Below are 18,092 nucleotides of genomic sequence, written 5' to 3'. Positions count from 1 at the left end.
ATGAAGGAGCAAGAGAAATCAAATAAACAGATTGGATGTCTCATGCATAGTGTATTGTTGACAGATGCCTCCTAGGGATGTAAACTCTATCCTATATAAATTGATGTGGATATATAGCATATAGAGGAGCTCTGTGTGTGTATGTATATAGGACATATATATATATATTCAAATGCACGTGTGTGTAGAAGAAATTGATGGTGGCAGCAGAGCATCAGTCAAATGAGAACTTCTACCGATGCTGTGTGACTGAACCAGATGCAAACTCTAGAATTTTATTTTTGTATTTAAAAGCAACCTTGTGCTAATACAAAAAATAATTTACATCCTGTAAGCACAAATGTATTTTCTCTCAGTTTCAGAAAATGACTTTGGATGGAAAAGTAAATTTAAAATAACAAATTACTGTGTTTATTTCACCCTAAGAAACAGTGACAGTGATGAAACACAAAAGAAATAAAACTGCATCATTCCAGTGGTCCATCTGTCCTGGCATTGGAAATAGGAAGTGCTGTGAAAGAGCACATGTGCTGGGAACTTTCAGGCTCCATTCCCCTCACCCCTGTAACATCCATGACTGTTTGATTGGAGATGCCAGAGGGCACATCCCTGTGTGTGCTTTTATAAAGCACCTGTTTGTGAACTCCTTGTCCATTACTGCAGTCCTTTCAGAGATACCTTCTGACTGTCAGCCTGTGCAGCCTCCAGTGGCAATGTGGTGCAGAGATTCACAACTTCCTGTGTGACATAGTGCTTTCTTTGACCTGTTTTAAATTGGTCTTCTAATTTCTTCAAGTACTTCCCTATTTTACTAATGTGGAATTAGGAGAATAACAGCTTTGCATTACTTTATGGTTCACATGATATTGTAAACCTCTATCATATTCACTCCATTCTCACCTCATCCTCTCTTCAAACTCAAGAGTCTTTTGAGTTTAGAGAGGATGATTTATTGGTAGGTAACACACAGGGAGGCAAAGTAACCTGCTGGGTCATCAGCAATGCCAGGGCCATCTGGCAAGCCAGACAATGGAACAGCATTAAGAAATGGATTTTTTTGCTTCTCTGAAGCTAGCTGCATTCTTGTAGTTGTGTATCCTAAATGAAGATTGATGATTGTAAATTTGAGGGAGCTGTGATAATTCCTTGGACTGGGGTTAAGTGATTAGTGTTGTCTCAGAATCTGGCTCCTGAGGATTTGGTGGTTAAGGGACTCTTGTCTTCCCACTCTTCATTCATTTTTAAGATGTGCCATGAATTTTATTTCACAAGCTTTTGTGTCATTTGTCATGTGTGGATATTTTGGGATATTTTCCCAGTAATGCAGCCTGCTTCTTCAAGAGACTTGTTTCTCTGTGGGATTTAATTTTTTTGCTTAGTTTCAGGCTAAAATCCTGGTTCACCCTCAACTGAAGTTTGAGACCTTTGACTTCTGACCCATACAATGACCCATGCTATTAAAATTGGCCTTTTTTATCAAAATAGAGACATGATAGTGCTATAGGGGGTAGTTTCAGCTTCTTGCTCTTTAAATTGCCTGTCACTGAAGATGTTTTTCATGTCATGACTCATTTTTTTTAAGCCCCTCTACCAAGAAGAGGCTTTTTCAATATTTTAGAGTTTCAAGCGCATTTCTGTCTTTTTGAAATTCTAACATATTTTCTTCTTCAGAATAGTTTCTGGAAACAAATCTATTTCCTAGATTTAATGTTTTCAATGTTCTAAATTGAAACTATTTTCAGGTATACCCTTTTCTATAGTTAACATATTTTGTGAGCAAACAAAAGTAGTGGTAACCTTTATTTCTGGTCTTTTTTTCACTGAAACATCTCAGGTACTTCAACAGTTGATGCAATCACTAGATTAACCAAAAACTCCTAACATCTCTATAATTTTTTAATGTGAGTACTCCATATATAAAACCCACAATGTTTAAAATAAATAATTCTTGGTGACTACTACATAAAAGATTATTGGGGCATGCAACCTTTCAAATATTCAGAACAAAATGCAAAGTTCAAGCAGCAGGTAACCATGAGTGTTTAGGGAGATGATTGTCCTAAGTGCTTATAAAAGAAACGATGGCACAGCAGGGGAAAGCTTTGCTGTCTTTAAGGGTGCACATGTTAAGATGCGTATGTTCAATGTTAGTGCCAAACTGTATCTCTCTTGAAGAGATGCTGACTCCTTTTCTGGTCTTTCTTGGCATCATACAGATAATAGGAAGTAGGGCTGGGGAGTAAAGGAATGTGACCAGGGAGAGGGAGGTAGGTATGGAAGAAGGTGATGAAAGGCAGAAGCTGAGTCAGAGCATAATTTGGCTCCTTTGTATTCCCATTTTCTGCATCTTAATTTTAAAAATTTTATTTCTGCAATTATGCACTGTTTGTTGTCAGTGTAAAGTAGTCTTGGAGTGAAGCAAGGCTGTGCTGGCAATGAGGCAGTTTGCTGCACAGCCCAGTTTGCCTGTTACTGGGCTATACATCGTGTATGTGCAAAGCACGTGGTGATGCCTGGTCACTTTGACTGGGGTTTTCTGCACGGCTCTGGACAAACATCCCCCACATTGAAGCTTTCATCCTTTTCCGTGGTGACAGTTCCTTGTTCTTCAGGTGCCATGAGAAGGACACTTGGGATCAGCTCTGAAGAGCTTCCAGAGCTCCAGAGCTGTCCAGACTGCAACACAGAGCAGGACACATCTGAAATGTGTTAAGATCAAAAAGATTTTTGCAATATATGTGCTGTCAAGTTTCAGGCTGGGCACCCAAACCAAACAGATACTTTACAGCATTTAGTAGTGAGGGAAGTGCTAACTCTCCTGAGGAGCTGTACGTGGAGGACTCAGCATTTGTGTTGTGCAAATACTTTGAGAGAGAATAATGGAAATGTTTGTGAGCGCAGGAATAATTTGTAAATTTGCTCCAGGGCAAGACCATGTATACAGTAACTAGAATGTGAGGGTAAATCTTGAAGTAAGCTACCAAATACAAATATTTAATAAAGTCCTTTCACTAAATGATAACAGGTGTCCTGTACAAAATGTGTGTGCTTGTTTTTAATAGCCCTGTTGGGGCCAGGTATATTACTTACACATTCAATTTTTCAGTTTTTCTCTTTCAAGATAGCATTTATGGATAATACACAGAGGGTTGGATTGAAATGTGGTTGAAATCACAAGTGAATTTACTTGAGAAATCATTTTCCATATAGTATAAAACAACTTGACTATATGAAGGGGCATATTAAAAACCAGGATTAGACCTCACTAGCACCTTTGTGCAGGGAAATTTATAGCCTGTGCTTCTTGTGTGCATTCCTCTTGCCTTTCTTAATGATTTACCATCCTTTCAAATATTAAAATTAACTGTTTTCATCCTGACTTTTAAGTAACATGAGCATGAGCAGAAAGGCATTGAGGAACATTGAGGAAACTGCTTTGTAGTAAGGGTATGAACATGGTCTAAAAATACCTGTTCATTTTAATAGGATCTCTGACGTTTCTATAAGAAAAAAAGAAGTAATTGCTTGAAGAAATACTGGTGTAAATTATTCATCAGCACAAAAAAAAAAAAAAAAAAAAGAGGTTTTATTGACATTTGCATTGCCATCATTACTGTCAGGAAAGCTCCTGGATAAGTAGCAAAGTGAACCTTGCCCAGACTGCTCTCAGCTCTGCCTGTGAAACAGAAGTTTAGAGCTAGAAAAATCCTGTTTCACCTTTCTGCCTGACAAGAATCTTGCAAACACTGCTTGTTTGCTCTTTCTGCTTGTTAATGTCTCTAGTTTAGCACTAGGGTACCTTGAGTAGCAATGTCTTCCCATGCATACTGGGAAGGCTTTGTGTGTGTGTGTGTGGTATGTGTGTGTGCAGATTCCTTGTTAGTACACTAGATTAAATCTCTCTGCTGTCTGAAAGAGACTAATCACCATTCCTCCATCACCAGCAGCATGAATTAACTGCCATGTTGAATTTGTGCCCTTTGCAGTGCTTGTACCACATAATATTTTATTATGCCTTATTAAAAAAAAAAAAACCTGTTCATTATAAAGCATATCAGATGCTATTTTCCAATTTCTATATTTTAATAATGGAAGAAATAGAATTAAAATATTGTTAATACTTAATTTTCCATAAAAAACAGAACATGAAATTATGACTTGGAGCTACTTTAGGTATGTTTTGCTCTTAGTTTGGTGTGGTAAGGAGCTTTATTCAGATTTCCTTAAAACAGAGCGGTAAGAAACTTGTGGTGATATGAGTAAATAGTTTGTAAGTATGTCTCTTCCTAGCTGCAGAGATGAAATACAAGCTTTTAAGTTTTTTCCCCTTGAAAATGCAAGCAGAATCATTACATTCTCACAAAATTGCCTGTACAGTCATTTAGATAGAGGAGTTCAAACTGAATTGCAGCCATAGTAAAGGACAGGCCAAAAAGTTGATGGTGTGGTAACAGCAGATGGAGAATGGCACCATGGAATGGCACTGGAGGTACTTCAGGTGCAGTTCATGTGCACGGGGCATGTCCAGCAGGATATGGTCATACCAGCCTCAGCCTTCCAACCACTGCTTCATAGGTTTTCCTTGCAACTGTTGTTGTGTACTCTCTCCTTTTTTATGGTAGTAATGAGAGCCATGTGTGCAATAGGAATCTGGCAAAACTAAGGAAAAGAATGTCTTCAACCTGCTTAAACCTCTTCCCATCACAAAATGAAGCCAGCTCAGAAATGAAACACATGCTGTTTGTAAGCCAGAACTGTGAGACTTCTTCTCTAAAGCCAGAGGTGGAGGCCCTGCTCAGGGCTGCAGAGCTGCTCTGCAGTTTGCTGTCTGTGCGAGGGTGCCGGGCAGTCACCATCCTCTCCTGCAGGCAAAGTAGCTATTAAGGGAAAAAGGACAAAGTGCATTTTCAAGTCAGATGGCATTAGGGGTCTAAGTGAGAAGTCCTGAAGAGGAAAAAAAGGTGGGCAAATGTTAGTATTTGGAAGAAACATCATCAGAGATTCAAGTTGTGTAATTTTGTGAAATGTGAGATTGAGCTTCAGGAAGGGACTTACAGTGGGTATTATTCAGCAGTTGGGTATAATTCTTTGAGAATTTAACCCATTCTTAAGTCCCTATTTTCTTTTCGAAGTAAGCCTTAAACAGTTAGTAGGAGTAGAAAAACGAAGAAATTTCTTACTTCATTCTCCCTTTCATATTAACTGCAACAAGGACATAAAAGTACTGTAAGAGTTTAAAAAGGAGTGAAAATTCAATTTGTGTATACAAGAAATGGCTGTTTTTCTCAGTTGTTTTTTCCTTCCTCTGAGTAGACACTGAGAATTGTTGCTGTATCTATGAGAAGCTATCTAATTCTGATTGATTAGTCCATTTGGCTAACTTAACAGATACAGTCATTAATTAAATTAACCATCCACATAAAAAGAAATTCAGCAATTCTTTTGATGGGAAGGAGGAAATGAAAGTTTCAGAGCTGTGGCTATTAAAGCAGATTGGTTCATGGAGTATGGAGATTGCTAATCCCCCCCTGAAGTGAAAAGAAAATCATGTATGAGCAGAGAGGAGGTTTCTGGGTAGGCATGAGGATAAAGGAGAATTAAAGTGTCCCATGTAGTGAGATACAGAAATCTGCCAGCTAAGTGGTTTTTTTGAGTTTATCTTGCTGTATGTTTTAGTTAGCTCATGGCTGATACTGAAAATATTCCAGAACAAGAGTGTAATGCAAGATAATACAAATTGTCCTTTATACTCTTACTGACTGGCAGATAGAAACATCCATTCTGTTCCCCTTCATCCAGTTTTCCACTTTTTTGCTCTTTGTTGTATGACAATCAACCTGTCTTATATTTCTTGGTGTACAAGATGAGCGGTAATAAAAATGTCCTCTGATAGTCACTTCTTCCATAGCTAATATTTCTGTTAATAGTTGTTAGAGGATGTACACCACTGGGTTGGGGAAAATATTTCATTTTATGGGAAGCTTCCTCATCTTCATGTGCCTGGTACCCTGACAGTGCCCACTCCTCTTACTGCAGCCCTCTCAAGCATGATGTTGCAGTAGGCTTCCTTCTCACAGCTGGCTCTGCCCCAGGGGCTAGCATTAATTGTGCAGTTGATATGGCACCTATCTCTTACCAGTGTCTCCATCATTTCCTTGAGCCTGTTCTTTTCTCTTGAAGGTCTCCATATGTCTGTTGATAATTTCCTGCTGGCAATCGACCCATCTGGACCTTTCTGCTGATTTCAGCTAAAACCTTGACTTCCTTTTCAGTAATGCATCTTCCCTCAGATCTCTCACTAGATGTTCTTTTCTGGCATCATATTTAATCTGAAATTTCAGGTGTACATAATGAAGAGTTGTGGAGATAAGTGAGGGTGAATAAATGATAAAGAATTTCTACAGTGTTCAAGGAGACACAGCAATGATATTATATTATCATGAAGCCAGTAATTTCTTTTATTGTTAACACTGATGCTGATAAGGATACTTCATAGCACTATGTTTATGAACTCCCTTTATTTCTACCTTTCTTAACTTTTTAATTCTTCCTATGGACTCTAAAGAGAACCCTATAATTTCTGCTCTTTTTGTTCTGTAACTGTTAGGTTCTTCAGTCTCTTAAATATGGAGAGTTAATTTTTGTTCAGAAGCTGGTGATAAGCATTTTCCTTCTCAGTTTGAAAATTTGTATTAAATTTGCAGGGATATTTCCCAGGTTTTTCTCAATTTCATATTCAAATGCAAACATCTTCCTTTTTAAAACATCCTTAATCACTGTTTTTTTTTTTTCTTGTTTTGACTTTAGGCTTTGTAGTCTCTTGTTTTTTCTTTCTGTTTCTTTAAACACTTGACCTGTTCTGTCCTCTTTTGTCTTGCCACCACATTTTTTAACCTATTTCCTTCATAGAGCAGCCCCTTTCTACTGGGGAACTCATCTGTATCCAAAGCTAATCTGTTTTCATGGATTCCCAATCCCAGCTTTGGATTCAAGGTAGAATTTAAGTGCATGTATATGCATCACCTTGGATCAGGATAATTTCCTTAGCTGGGGGCTAAGGAATAAAATTATAATAAAATAAAATAATAAAATTCACCCAGCTTGTGCCTCTTGTGTACTGTTGTGACTGGGAAGGTTGGAAGAGCAAAGAGGAGCTTGCTTGTTTTTTTTTCCTGGCCCTTATGCTATTGAATCTGTATGGGATAGGCTCATATGAACTTTAGATAATGCTTAAAAAATGCTGCTGCTGTAAACAAAATGACATTACTTAATTTGTGTACACTGAAATAACAAACCTCTGACAACAGAATTTCCATTATTAGCATAGCAGTGTTTTTCCTTGTAAAAGCAACAGATCACATGTGCTTTTTTTCCTGTGAAATATTTTCTTTTTAGGTGTTAACATATGCAGTTTTTTCCATGCCTTTTGAAAACTTTTGTACCAATGCCTCAGCAAATATTTCTGAAAATCTCATTCTGCAATATTGTCAATTATAGTGTTGGTGCTTTTTCTCTGTAATTTTTCCATCCCTCGCATTTCCAAGATTTTTTTTTCACAATCTGCTTTTTTTTTAATTTTATTTTTTTAATGTGTCAGTTTTATTTTATAATTTATACTAAAACTACCACTTAAACTGACAAAGACAATTTCCAGGATAGATTGGCAGGCAAGCTAAATTATTCCTGTTTCATTTCTACCATAGGAAAGTGTGTATTTATTTATGTTGAAATGCATATTATTTTAATGGTTGTTGTCTTGTATTGCTTAAATAACTTTAATCATGTTTCACAAGTATTTTAATCTAGATTTTTGTTTTAAAGGAAGGCCTTCTATTAAAATGATGCAGTTCTGTGCCTGTACTGCTGCAGACAGAACATGACTCCACCTAGGACGTGATACCTTCTGGCCTGAGTTTATTAGATTGTGTATAATGTTAGTTTGTAGCTTAGTTTTTAATAGCACTGGTTGCATTATTTGATCTACAAGAGTGTTGTGGTTTTTATGATATTTTCAGTGCTGTAAATCATAATAAAAAAGCATGACATGGCTTAATTTATGGGTTTTTCTACTGATAAAATATTCTCAGACATATCCTGCCATGTTACTTATGATAGGTTTTAGAAATGTCTCTACATTTCAAATCTGTGGTCTGTTTGCAAGCTGTGGACTCAGTCCCCAGGAGCTGTGCAGGCAGGTGACCTTGTGGTGTTTCCCTTCCAGACAGGCTCATTTTGGGAATCACGGCACTTGTGACAGACCTTGAGAGGGGTGGGAATGCCAGCAGCTCCCCAACTGTTTCCAGCCCTTTTGTCCTCAAAGTAAGGACTGAACAGGAGGAAAAAACTGATGGACCAGTTTAGAAATTGTTCTTTTGGCTACTTTGAAAGTAAATACAACTTGAACAGTCTGAGGATACCCATCACTGGGGTGGTGGGTGGGAGAAGAGCAGCTGACTGACCATTCAGCAGTCCTGGAGCTGGAAGATGCAGGACACCGGGTAACCCTGAGGAGAAGCAGGACCCTTCCAAGGTGCAGGCAGAGCCCAGGCCAGGTCAGAGGATGTTTGGCCAACTGCCCAGGCCCAGTGGCCCAGGGCTGGTGGTGAGGGAAAAGTGGGAGAGCTGAACAAGCATGTTTGAGGCTTCTCCAGAGCTCTTTTCCAGGCCTCCAACACTTGGAGTCGGGTACAGTGTCTGTGTATTTGGCAGCTCCCAGTTATGTCCACTAACTTGTCCATTCCCAGCTTGAAGCAGTACAAACCTCTATCATAGTGCTTTCCTGCACTATGTTGAACATTGTAATCAGCAGCTGTGCCAGAAAAGGCTCTTTTTACATAGTTTTGAGCTTACGGACCTCTTTTGCTACCTTCTAATTCTTGTGTTGTACAAGGCAGAGAATGATCAATGTCTTTATTTCTCATGCCAAACACAATTTCAAGATTTTTGAGAATATAACATGATCTTCCAGAACATTAAAACATTAACAGTAGTGTCTTTTAAAAAGAAATAATTTTGCTAGACCCACATGAGAAGAACCTGTGTTTCTCCTTGTCATCCCTCCAAATACATCTCTAAGGTCTTCCTCAGTTAAGCCATTCTGTTTGATGTCAGTCTTTGTACTATATACTTACTTTACTATCTTACATTTTATAATCTCTTGCATCTTTCTTGGCATGAAAACCTTTGTGTCCATCCAATAGAGAGGATGACATTAGTTTAACTGAGTCCCCCTGAAATAACAAAGAGTAAAGGTAGAGCCTTAAGCTATAAATGAATATTTATTGAAGTTATGGAAGCATAAAATGTCACTATAGGACACAAGAAAACACGATGCACGCTTCTGCTCTTGTGATGGTAAAAGAGAGACGTTTATTTTTGACTCTAACATTTATAGTTTTCCAAAGGTGATAGTGGATTGGAGGGTGAAAGTGCCACCTCTCCAATGACACTGGACAATCTACCAGTACATCAAATTTTAATTCCTCTATGAAAGAATGCAAAAACAATAAGTTATTTACAGAAAGTTGTGTGAGAAAGTTTGCTACAAGAACGTAAACTCAGAAGGCTTTAGAAAATCTTAAAAAATCAGGGAGACAATAAACTTCTGCTGAAAGAGTGTAGTCAATGCCAAGAAACTATAGCACTAACTTCAGCAAGCTAAACAAAATACATTTTAAGAGAACATCTGTCTAAATTACTAAATCTGGAAAATGCATACAAGACCTTATAGAAGTCTTTGAGCTTCCCTCAGGACACGAGTATTCTAAATATTTAATATTTGCTTCTAAGAGGAATCAGAGTTTTGTAATCAGGAATCAATAGCATCTCTATTAGGTGCTCCTCAGTAATGGGTCATCTGCAGGCAGTGTGCCAGGCATCAATGTAGATATTGGGACTGGCCAGAATTAAAGGGGTTCGTGCTGGTTCTGCAGTGGCCAACGGAGTCACTTATTCTTTCTTTCACCCTTATTGAGAGCTGCTCATTCCCTCCTTTGCATCAGCTCTGGAGCTGACTGTACCTCTTTTCAAGGGATTTCAGTACCTAATGCAGCAAAAGCATGGTTTTGTTGAACCCTCCCGTGTGTACCTTGATGAGTGCCAGTGCTGACACCAAGAGTATTTTGATGAGTGTTAGCTCTGGCTCTGAGAGTGTTGTGATGAGTGTTAGTGCTGACACGAGGTAGGTTCAGTGCTTGCTCCTCAGGGGGCATTGAGACTTCCAGCTTTCAGCAGCGACCAGCTATGAACTCACTGAGTCAGACGAAACCCCACCTCCATGGACAAGTGTCCCATGGATGCTTCCATTCGGAAATTTGGTAGCATCCCTCATTTTGTTGCCTCTATCCATTAGACTTTGATACAAAGTATTTTTTTTAGCATCCAGTTTCCATTGGCTCATTGACAGTCTTTTTGCCATTGAGATTCTGCCAGTATCTTCTGTAGCCCAATTAGTTGCTCCTGCATTGTGGTGTGTAAATTGAGGTGCATTCGCATTCCCTCACAACTCAATTTTTTGGTAGACTTCAGGAATCCCTCTGTGTTTCCAGGTAATGGAACTTCGTAAGCAAAGCTGTCCAGTACCTGTCTGCAGTGTTTGAAAAGAGGTCTCCTTTGGGCAGTGATATTAATCATACCTCAGTTTGACTGGAAATACATCTTTGATGTATTCTGGGATGACAGTTGTGTTTTCCAGGAAGACATTCTATTGATCTACCAAATCATTTTGCCAGAAACAAGTATGGTAATGTCTTTCTTACTTATAAACCAGGCCTTCCAAAAAATGTAATAGAAATTCCCTCCAGCCCTTAAGTGCATAAATTTGCTGTTTATACAATTGAATTTGATCCCATTTCTAATAACCAATCCTGAAGATCATCCAGGTCTTTCCTATGGGAGTCTTTTTCAATCTTTTTTATTTTCCGTGCTTTCCAATTTAACATTATCAGCATATTTCATTGGAATGCTTGTGGATTTTGTGCCTAGGAAATTAATGCAAATATCAAGCTGGCAATTTTTAGGGATGATATTGGAAGATCTGTTCTTTCAACTTTGTCTTACTTGGGGCTCACTCAGGGCAGTCACCAATGTCTCTGTGAGCAAAAATGTCCATGGTCCTGCTGCCTTTTTTGCCAGGGCAAAGCTCTGGAAAGCTGAGCAGCCACTGCCCTGGGGCTGCTCTGCTGATCCTGCCCTCCCTCATCACAAAGGTGTTTTGCTATTTGAAGGAGAAATACTAAATTTTTGCCTCTTCTGCTGAGCAGGTTTGTGCTCTCTGCCTCCTGCCCCATTGGCCAGCTTGCCTCTTGTCAGGCTTTCTTCACCAAGGCATCATCTCTTCCAGCTTAATTGTCACTGAGGTGGAACAATAGCAAGACTTTATCCTGATTTAATCTCAGTAAAGTTTTGTAGTCTGTGAACCTGCTTAGTGAAATTTATGATGTAAATAATGTGGTCTCTTCCATCTTACAAATTCTGTGATTCTGTGGTTTGCCTGACTAGAAAATAACTATGAGAAAGATAATTTGACTGGTTTAGCATTTGAATGGCTTAGTAAATACAGCCTGCATTTAATTTATATATGTTTGCCTCAGGTCTGATTGTTTTTTCTCCTTGGTGTTTGTTCCAAGTCCTTGAGTACTTGGAGGCTGGGATTGCTATTGCCCAGAGCCTTTTCCTCTGGCATTGCCTTGTGAGCCTGCCTGGGCTGCAGCTCCTGGGGCCTATGGCTTTGCCAGCATGTGTGGTGTGGACCTGAGCCCACTGTCTTGGTCTTACAAGGTGATGGCATTGTTGTGCCACTGCGTCCTTTGAAACCTGCCTACACAGCTGCTGTTTTCCCTCAGATTCCAACTGGCTTCCCATCCTTCTGATTTGTTCTTTTTTTGAAGTTCACCTAACTTCTGTGCAGGTCACTTTTAGCAGCAAATAGAAGAATCTCTTGAATTACAGTCGGTGTCAGTGGCTGGTTTTCGACCTTCCATGAAGAAACTCCCCTCAGTTTTCCTTGTCCCACCTTCTGCTGTTAAAAATCAGTGTATCCCATGCACTGTGTAACTCTATTGGAGATGCTTGTTTAAGTGATTTTTATAAACATTTTAGGAAAAGTATCCTGCAGGTTTTGACCCTTTCAAATGTAAATGTTTAATCAGTGCTTGCTGAGAAGGAGTACAACACATGCACAAGGCTTACGGTTCATTTTTTTTGTCTTCTTGCAGTGACCTGCTGTCTTCTGAATATCTTGAGAGGCATATCGAGCAAGGTGGGAAGACAGTGGAAGTTAAAGTAAGAATTTCCTATTTATGTTTTTCTTTTTTAATGTGCTTGGGTTTTGATGTTCATGAAAACTCACATATTTTTGTGAAAGGAGGGAACACTGATTTTTCAAGCTATTTGTTTTACTACTCTGAGGGAAGCATGTTTCATGTTTTCTAAATTTCAGCTTTAAACAAGGCAAATACACTACATTGTCAAATTTGGTATATTAATGCTTATATCAAAATGGTATCCATGAAAAATGTATTCATAGTAGCTCTTTTTGCTAGTAAGTATAATTCACTTTTGATACTTATTGAAGAAAATATTTTTTGTTTTGGTATATAGTATTTTAGCATTTTCTCATTGTACTAAATCCCAAGTTTGTTTTTTTGTTATGAGCTTCTTTGTATATTTGAGAATAGCAATATTTATTGTATAATATTTCCAAATATTTAGTCACCAGTTGTGTGTTTCTTTCTCTGTGTGTTTGTTGGCATGGTGACTACAAGATGCTATTTGTTGCTGTTGTCTTGTGTGAAATGTCCCATAGCCTTTGCAGAAGTGTTCTGTTGTTTGCATGCAACATGGGAGATTTTTCTTCAGGACCCTCTGTTTCTTAGGACTTATTTTGTAGATGTCAGCTGTAATTTTTATATCAATTACTGTAGATTACATAAAGTGTTCAGAAATGTATTATTTATGGCACAAAATGCAAACTCTAAATTTGCCTATCAGGTAAATATTAGGTAAAGTTTTGTGTGAAGTTTACATTTCATTAAAAGAAATATCCCAAATTGTTTTACTAAATCTGAGATAATCTAAATACTTCAAAACAAATACATTAATCTTTGCAGAGTGAAAGTGGAAATGGAAATGGGGAAAGCAGTCCTTTATGCATGGGATAGCTGAAGATGAAAGTTTCCTTTGGTTTATTCCCTTCTGTCATTTGCAAATAGGAAGTCTGCTCTCCCACTATTATCAAGATAATAGTCTGCATACTTTATCAGACTGAGGCAAACACATACGTGTTCCATTAAATTGTAAAGATTAATTCCTCAGTCAGCTCTTTTCTGCAGTCAAGAAGTCTTGCTTGACTGAGGTTCAGAGTATGACTCAAAGCAGAAATAAAGATAATAGCTTATATTAATAAGAGAAAAACAACCCATTTGTCTGTATTAAGATATATATGGAAGTTAGCTAAGTTAATCCATCCAAGGCCCGTCACTGAATTGTTTCTGATGAACAAGCCTTAATCAAGCAAGGAAATGTTTGAAATCAGCAGCTCTTCATATCTAAGTACTGTTTAATTGAATGGGAAAGTGATGGGAGGATCAGGCCTTTCAGAGGAAGGGTCAGAAAATGTTCTGGGTAAAAGAGCTGCGAGTCTCCAGGGTCACAGAGATTCTTTCCCCTTGATTTAGATGCTGAGCCAGGATCAGGGGGTACTTTCAGGGATGGCTATCAGTGCCTTGCTCAGTGTTCTCAAATCTGCTTGAAGCAGAGAACTGTCATTGCTGCATTGAGCTTGATACTTGAGGTGAGCTGAATTGGGGGTGAAAGGGGCTGCAAAGGCTGTACTACAAAGGAGAGGGCTTGCTGCTCAAGTGGTGGGTTTCCCTCCCCATGCTGCCCTGTACCATGGGCAGGGGTGCAGGGGTGGCCAGGCAGTAGAGGTGGGCTCCTCTGCCCCTTCTGTTCCACTGCTCCAGGAGTTCTGCAGGCAGCAGTCCTATGGAAGCATGCTAGTAGAGGGGATGTAAGGTTTTTGCTTGTTTTGTTGCATCTGAGTGTGTGGGATTGTCAGGGAGGGAAGCAGCTGCTGTGACAAAATGTCAGAAGAGCCTGGTGGCCATAGTCATGGGAACATTTTCATAAAAGTTCAGATATCAGAAGATTTTTGGAAAAGTGCAGGCTACTGAGTGCACTTTAATACCAGACACTGGGTGAGGCTGATTTCAGTACTCAATATCTGTTTGAAAATAAATCTGGTTCCCTCTGGCCAGTCAGTATTTTCTAGAGTACCTGTAAGTTCATTTGAGAGCTTTGTTTGTCTGTTGAACAATTCCTGGAAAGACTGGCAATATCTGTTTGCTTTGGTTTTACATCAAATGTTTTGAAAATCTTATTGCAACTATAAGAAATTTCCATGATGGTGATTTATTACCTTTGATTACTGTGGGAATTGTTTACCATAACTGGTAACATAATTATTATACTGGATTTTAGGGACTGTGCAGATTGCTTAGATACTTATTTAAAAATAGCCAGTAAAAAGGTGCAACTTAAGGATAAATCACAGAATATGCACCCCACTATGCAGCATATTCCAAAGCAGAAGCTGAAGAGGTATTTCAGAAAGGAGACAGGTTTCTATCAGTTGCTTCAACGTGCTGCTCTTCACCCACCTCTGTGCAGTTTATCTTGGGCTGTAGGCAGAGACAGAGGCGGCCTGGCAACATCTCTCTTGCTGCTTTGGTGGGAGAAGCGGTGAGAGAAAGAAAATGTCCATCTGCCATCCACTGCCAGCTGCAGGCTTTGAGCAAGCCTGCTCATACAGCGAAATGGCCTCCTCTGTTCTTGGCCTTCTTACCAGGGAGGTGTACTTTAAAATCTGTACACATTCCCCCTTTTTCTCTGTGCAAGAAGGCTGCCCAGACACACAAACCATTGGTGCTGCTGTTGTGCCATCAGCAGCATGGGAGAAGAAAGGAGCTTTGAGCCGCGGGGTGGAGGCAGCTGTAGGTACATGCAGCAGTTTGGGAATGCGTCTGGAAAGCGGATCCTGCCTTGGCTCATATGTGATGTGGAGTTGATAACTACTTTTGCCACTCCTCCCCCTCTCCTTCCCTCCCAGTAGAACTTCCTGTGCTGTAAAGTACATATGGATCTTCTGCTATTACTGAGGATGCTTCACAGAGGAGAGGGGGGCAGGGGAAGGGAAAAATGTTTATACCATAAAAAAAATACCACTTTTTAATAGCAAAGGGATTTTTACTGTGAGAAGAGTCCTTAGTTTAACATACCTTTTTATCATAAGATGTTCCATTACATTTGATTTCTGCATAATTATTAATACATTTGACCATTGTGAAGGTGAAACATATTACACATGTTTTTGCAGGGTTCCAGCATTTAGCTGCTGCAAAGGAGAGGCTTTGTGTTAATTTGGCACAGTTAGGCAGCACCTAAACCATTCTTATTAAACCAGCAGCAGTGTGCAATGCCTCAGAAAAACAAAAGGAGCTTAGATGTTTGAATTATTTCAGTGTTTCCCCCCACACCCTCTTTTACTGTACATCATGTCTCTACTAGGAAAGCAGGAGAGTTGGCCTAAATTCCTTCTGGTAACAAAGAGAATAATCAATTAATAAGAAAGAGAAAACCCTTCTTGGCATTGCCTTTTCCTGATTGTGTCATTCCAGACCATCCTATGCTCATAGCACATCAATACTCAACCTGTGTAGACCTAATGTTGTTGCAATATATTTGTGTGTCCTTTTATCTCTCTTTCTCCCTCTTTTTTGGTTGTCATTTTGTCACTGATGCTGTCAATGAGATGAAAGGCAAAAAACTGCTATAGTGCTGAGTAATTCACAGTGCTGGATTTTTCAACCTCAGAAAGAACAACTGATATCTATTCAGTGATATTTTCTCAATAAAATGTTTGTTTTCCTCTTCAGAGTGTGTAGAAATAAATGTTTCTGTTTGTATTCCCCAAAAACAATGGACACTTCTGCAAGTTCTTAGGAAATTGCTTTATGAAAAAGATTAAGCCATGAAAATAATTCAGTCAGAAAACTTGCACAGGTAGAGATGTGGTAGATAAATACCAGAAAATTTTGATGTTTACATATGACTTTAGAAGGAATTATATTTCATAGGCAGACCTTAAAGTCTGAAATTCTTGAGTGTGGTGGTGTAAATACAGCATGTGTATTATGGGCACAAAATTACAGCGAGAATGCTTACAGCATAAGCTGCTGCTTTTTGCTTCAGCCTGGCATCATGTTCATATGATAGCACTGAACAGCACGAATGGAGACATACCAAATGCTAGGCAGTGTTTTTCCCTGTTGTAGCATTACCAGAGGAGCTTTGGCCAGGCTTGTCCTGTGGGTTAGGAGTGCTGTGTGGCTGTGTGTCCCAAGCTGTGCTGAGGCACTCAGACTGTGCCCGCTGAGCTTTCTTCAAAGCACCCACAGCTGTGCTGTGCAGCTGGGGGGCCCCAGCACTCCTGCTCTGTGGCGGTCCCAGCAGAGGGGCCATCATTGTAGTTTGGCCAATGGGGGGTTTGGGGAAAATGCATTTTAGTGCTGTACAGCAAGCAGAGCTGTTAGCTTGCAAAAATGGTCATTATGTTGTGTGCATTGTTTGACTAGGAGCAAGATGACTGTTATTGTAGCTTACAGAGCTACAATAATGCTTCTGTACAAGGGGGGAAATGACTGCTCTTCATTGCCTTGCTATGCTTAAAGCCTTGGCTAGTGTGTGCCATAATGTCTATTTGAAGGGCTCTTTAAATGCCATTTTTAAGGAAAAATCATGCGTAAGGGAGAAAAATATTAAAATCTTGAAAGACCAGAGGAGTCTGAATACCCTTAATATGGTCAATATTGCTTTTTCTATTAAACTTTCTCCTTCAAATCTGGTCTGCTCGAGCAGTTAAGGTACAGTCCCTTGACCAAGGGCAGTGTGGGTCTGTGTACACCTGTGCCTGTGCTTGATGAGACCTTATCCAAGTAGCATTCCAACATTTCATTGTTATCTCCACAGGTACAAACTGATCATAAGTCTACAATAATTTGTGGTGCAGCCAGATGAAACACTTAACCAGTGAGCATGTCATTTTAATAATTGACTGCTATGTTTCCATTCTTATAGCAAGGAGCTTCTAATCATCATCTTCCAGTTAGGGCACTCACTGTCTGAAAATAATTTTTTATTGTTCTTCAGGTTTTGGTAACTCACCATTTTTTAACCAAAGGGGAAGGTATTTCAGTTGCCAGGGAAGTCTGTATGCTAAATAGGATTTTCTGTAAGTGATTGCATTTTCTCCTGAATTTTGGAGTGCAAGAGGATGGAATGGGAGTTCAGGAAGACTCAGCTCTGGGAGGCTGGAGCCTGGGGCTGGTGGGGAGCTCTGTGTGCATCTACCTGGAACTTGCACAACCTGCTGATGAAAACTGAAAAGGAACAAATCATAAATAATGCAGGAATTATATATGCCTGTTCCTGGCAGAGCTTTTTTGGCTGTGTCCAGAGACTAGAGAAGCTTTTATTATCACTCTCTGTCTTGTTTGATAGAAGACTTTGAATAAGGGTTCCTGTAATGTTGTCAGATCTCCTCTCTCTTGTGCCCTCAACAAAGCTCTCTTGGCCTTATGGCAAAATACTAACAAATCTAGGCCATAATCTACTTTTTAGTGATAGCAGTAAACTAACTGAAGAAGAGCTGACAGGGAGTCTTTGAGTCTGACGCAGTTTAGCAGGTGGTTCTTGCAAGGCTGATCTTCAGAGTGCTCTCATCAAATGTTTTCATTAATGACTTATGTAAAAAAAAGTACGTGTATATTAATGAAATTTGCCAACAGTGCAAAACTGAGAAGCATTACAGTGCAGAGAATTATCAGCTGGAAAACTGACTATCTTTTGACCAATGAAGTAAATAGAAAACCAAATAGAAGAAATGGCAACTTCTTACACTTAGGGACTAATTATAGGTGTTTGTACTGTACAATGGAAGTTCATAAATTGAAAGTTCCACAAAAAGGGGAAGATTAGAGTGTAGCAGTGGAACAGAATGGCAGGATGAAAGCAAACTGATCCCAGAGTATACT

The 18,092-nt window shown here is 39.2% G+C and overlaps 1 protein-coding gene across 6 annotated transcripts in view; it reads left to right on the top strand.

Annotated features, from left to right (window-relative positions):
* The window catches only part of ADAM22 (ADAM metallopeptidase domain 22), a 131,333-nt gene that overhangs the window by 45,187 nt on the left and 68,054 nt on the right, over window positions 1-18,092 (top strand). For all 6 annotated transcript variants that reach the window (XM_021551750.2, XM_077788178.1, XM_021551753.2 and 3 more), the window contains exon 4: window positions 12,216-12,282. In XM_021551750.2, coding sequence (XP_021407425.1) covers window positions 12,216-12,282 — 67 coding nt within the window. The remainder of the gene's footprint in view (window positions 1-12,215; window positions 12,283-18,092) is intronic.

The sequence above is a fragment of the Lonchura striata genome, chromosome 1 (assembly GCF_046129695.1).
Source record: "Lonchura striata isolate bLonStr1 chromosome 1, bLonStr1.mat, whole genome shotgun sequence".
Classification (NCBI taxonomy): domain Eukaryota; kingdom Metazoa; phylum Chordata; class Aves; order Passeriformes; family Estrildidae; genus Lonchura; species Lonchura striata.
The sequence above is the reverse complement of the archived record's forward strand: the minus strand, read 5'-3'. Positions and strand labels throughout refer to the sequence as shown.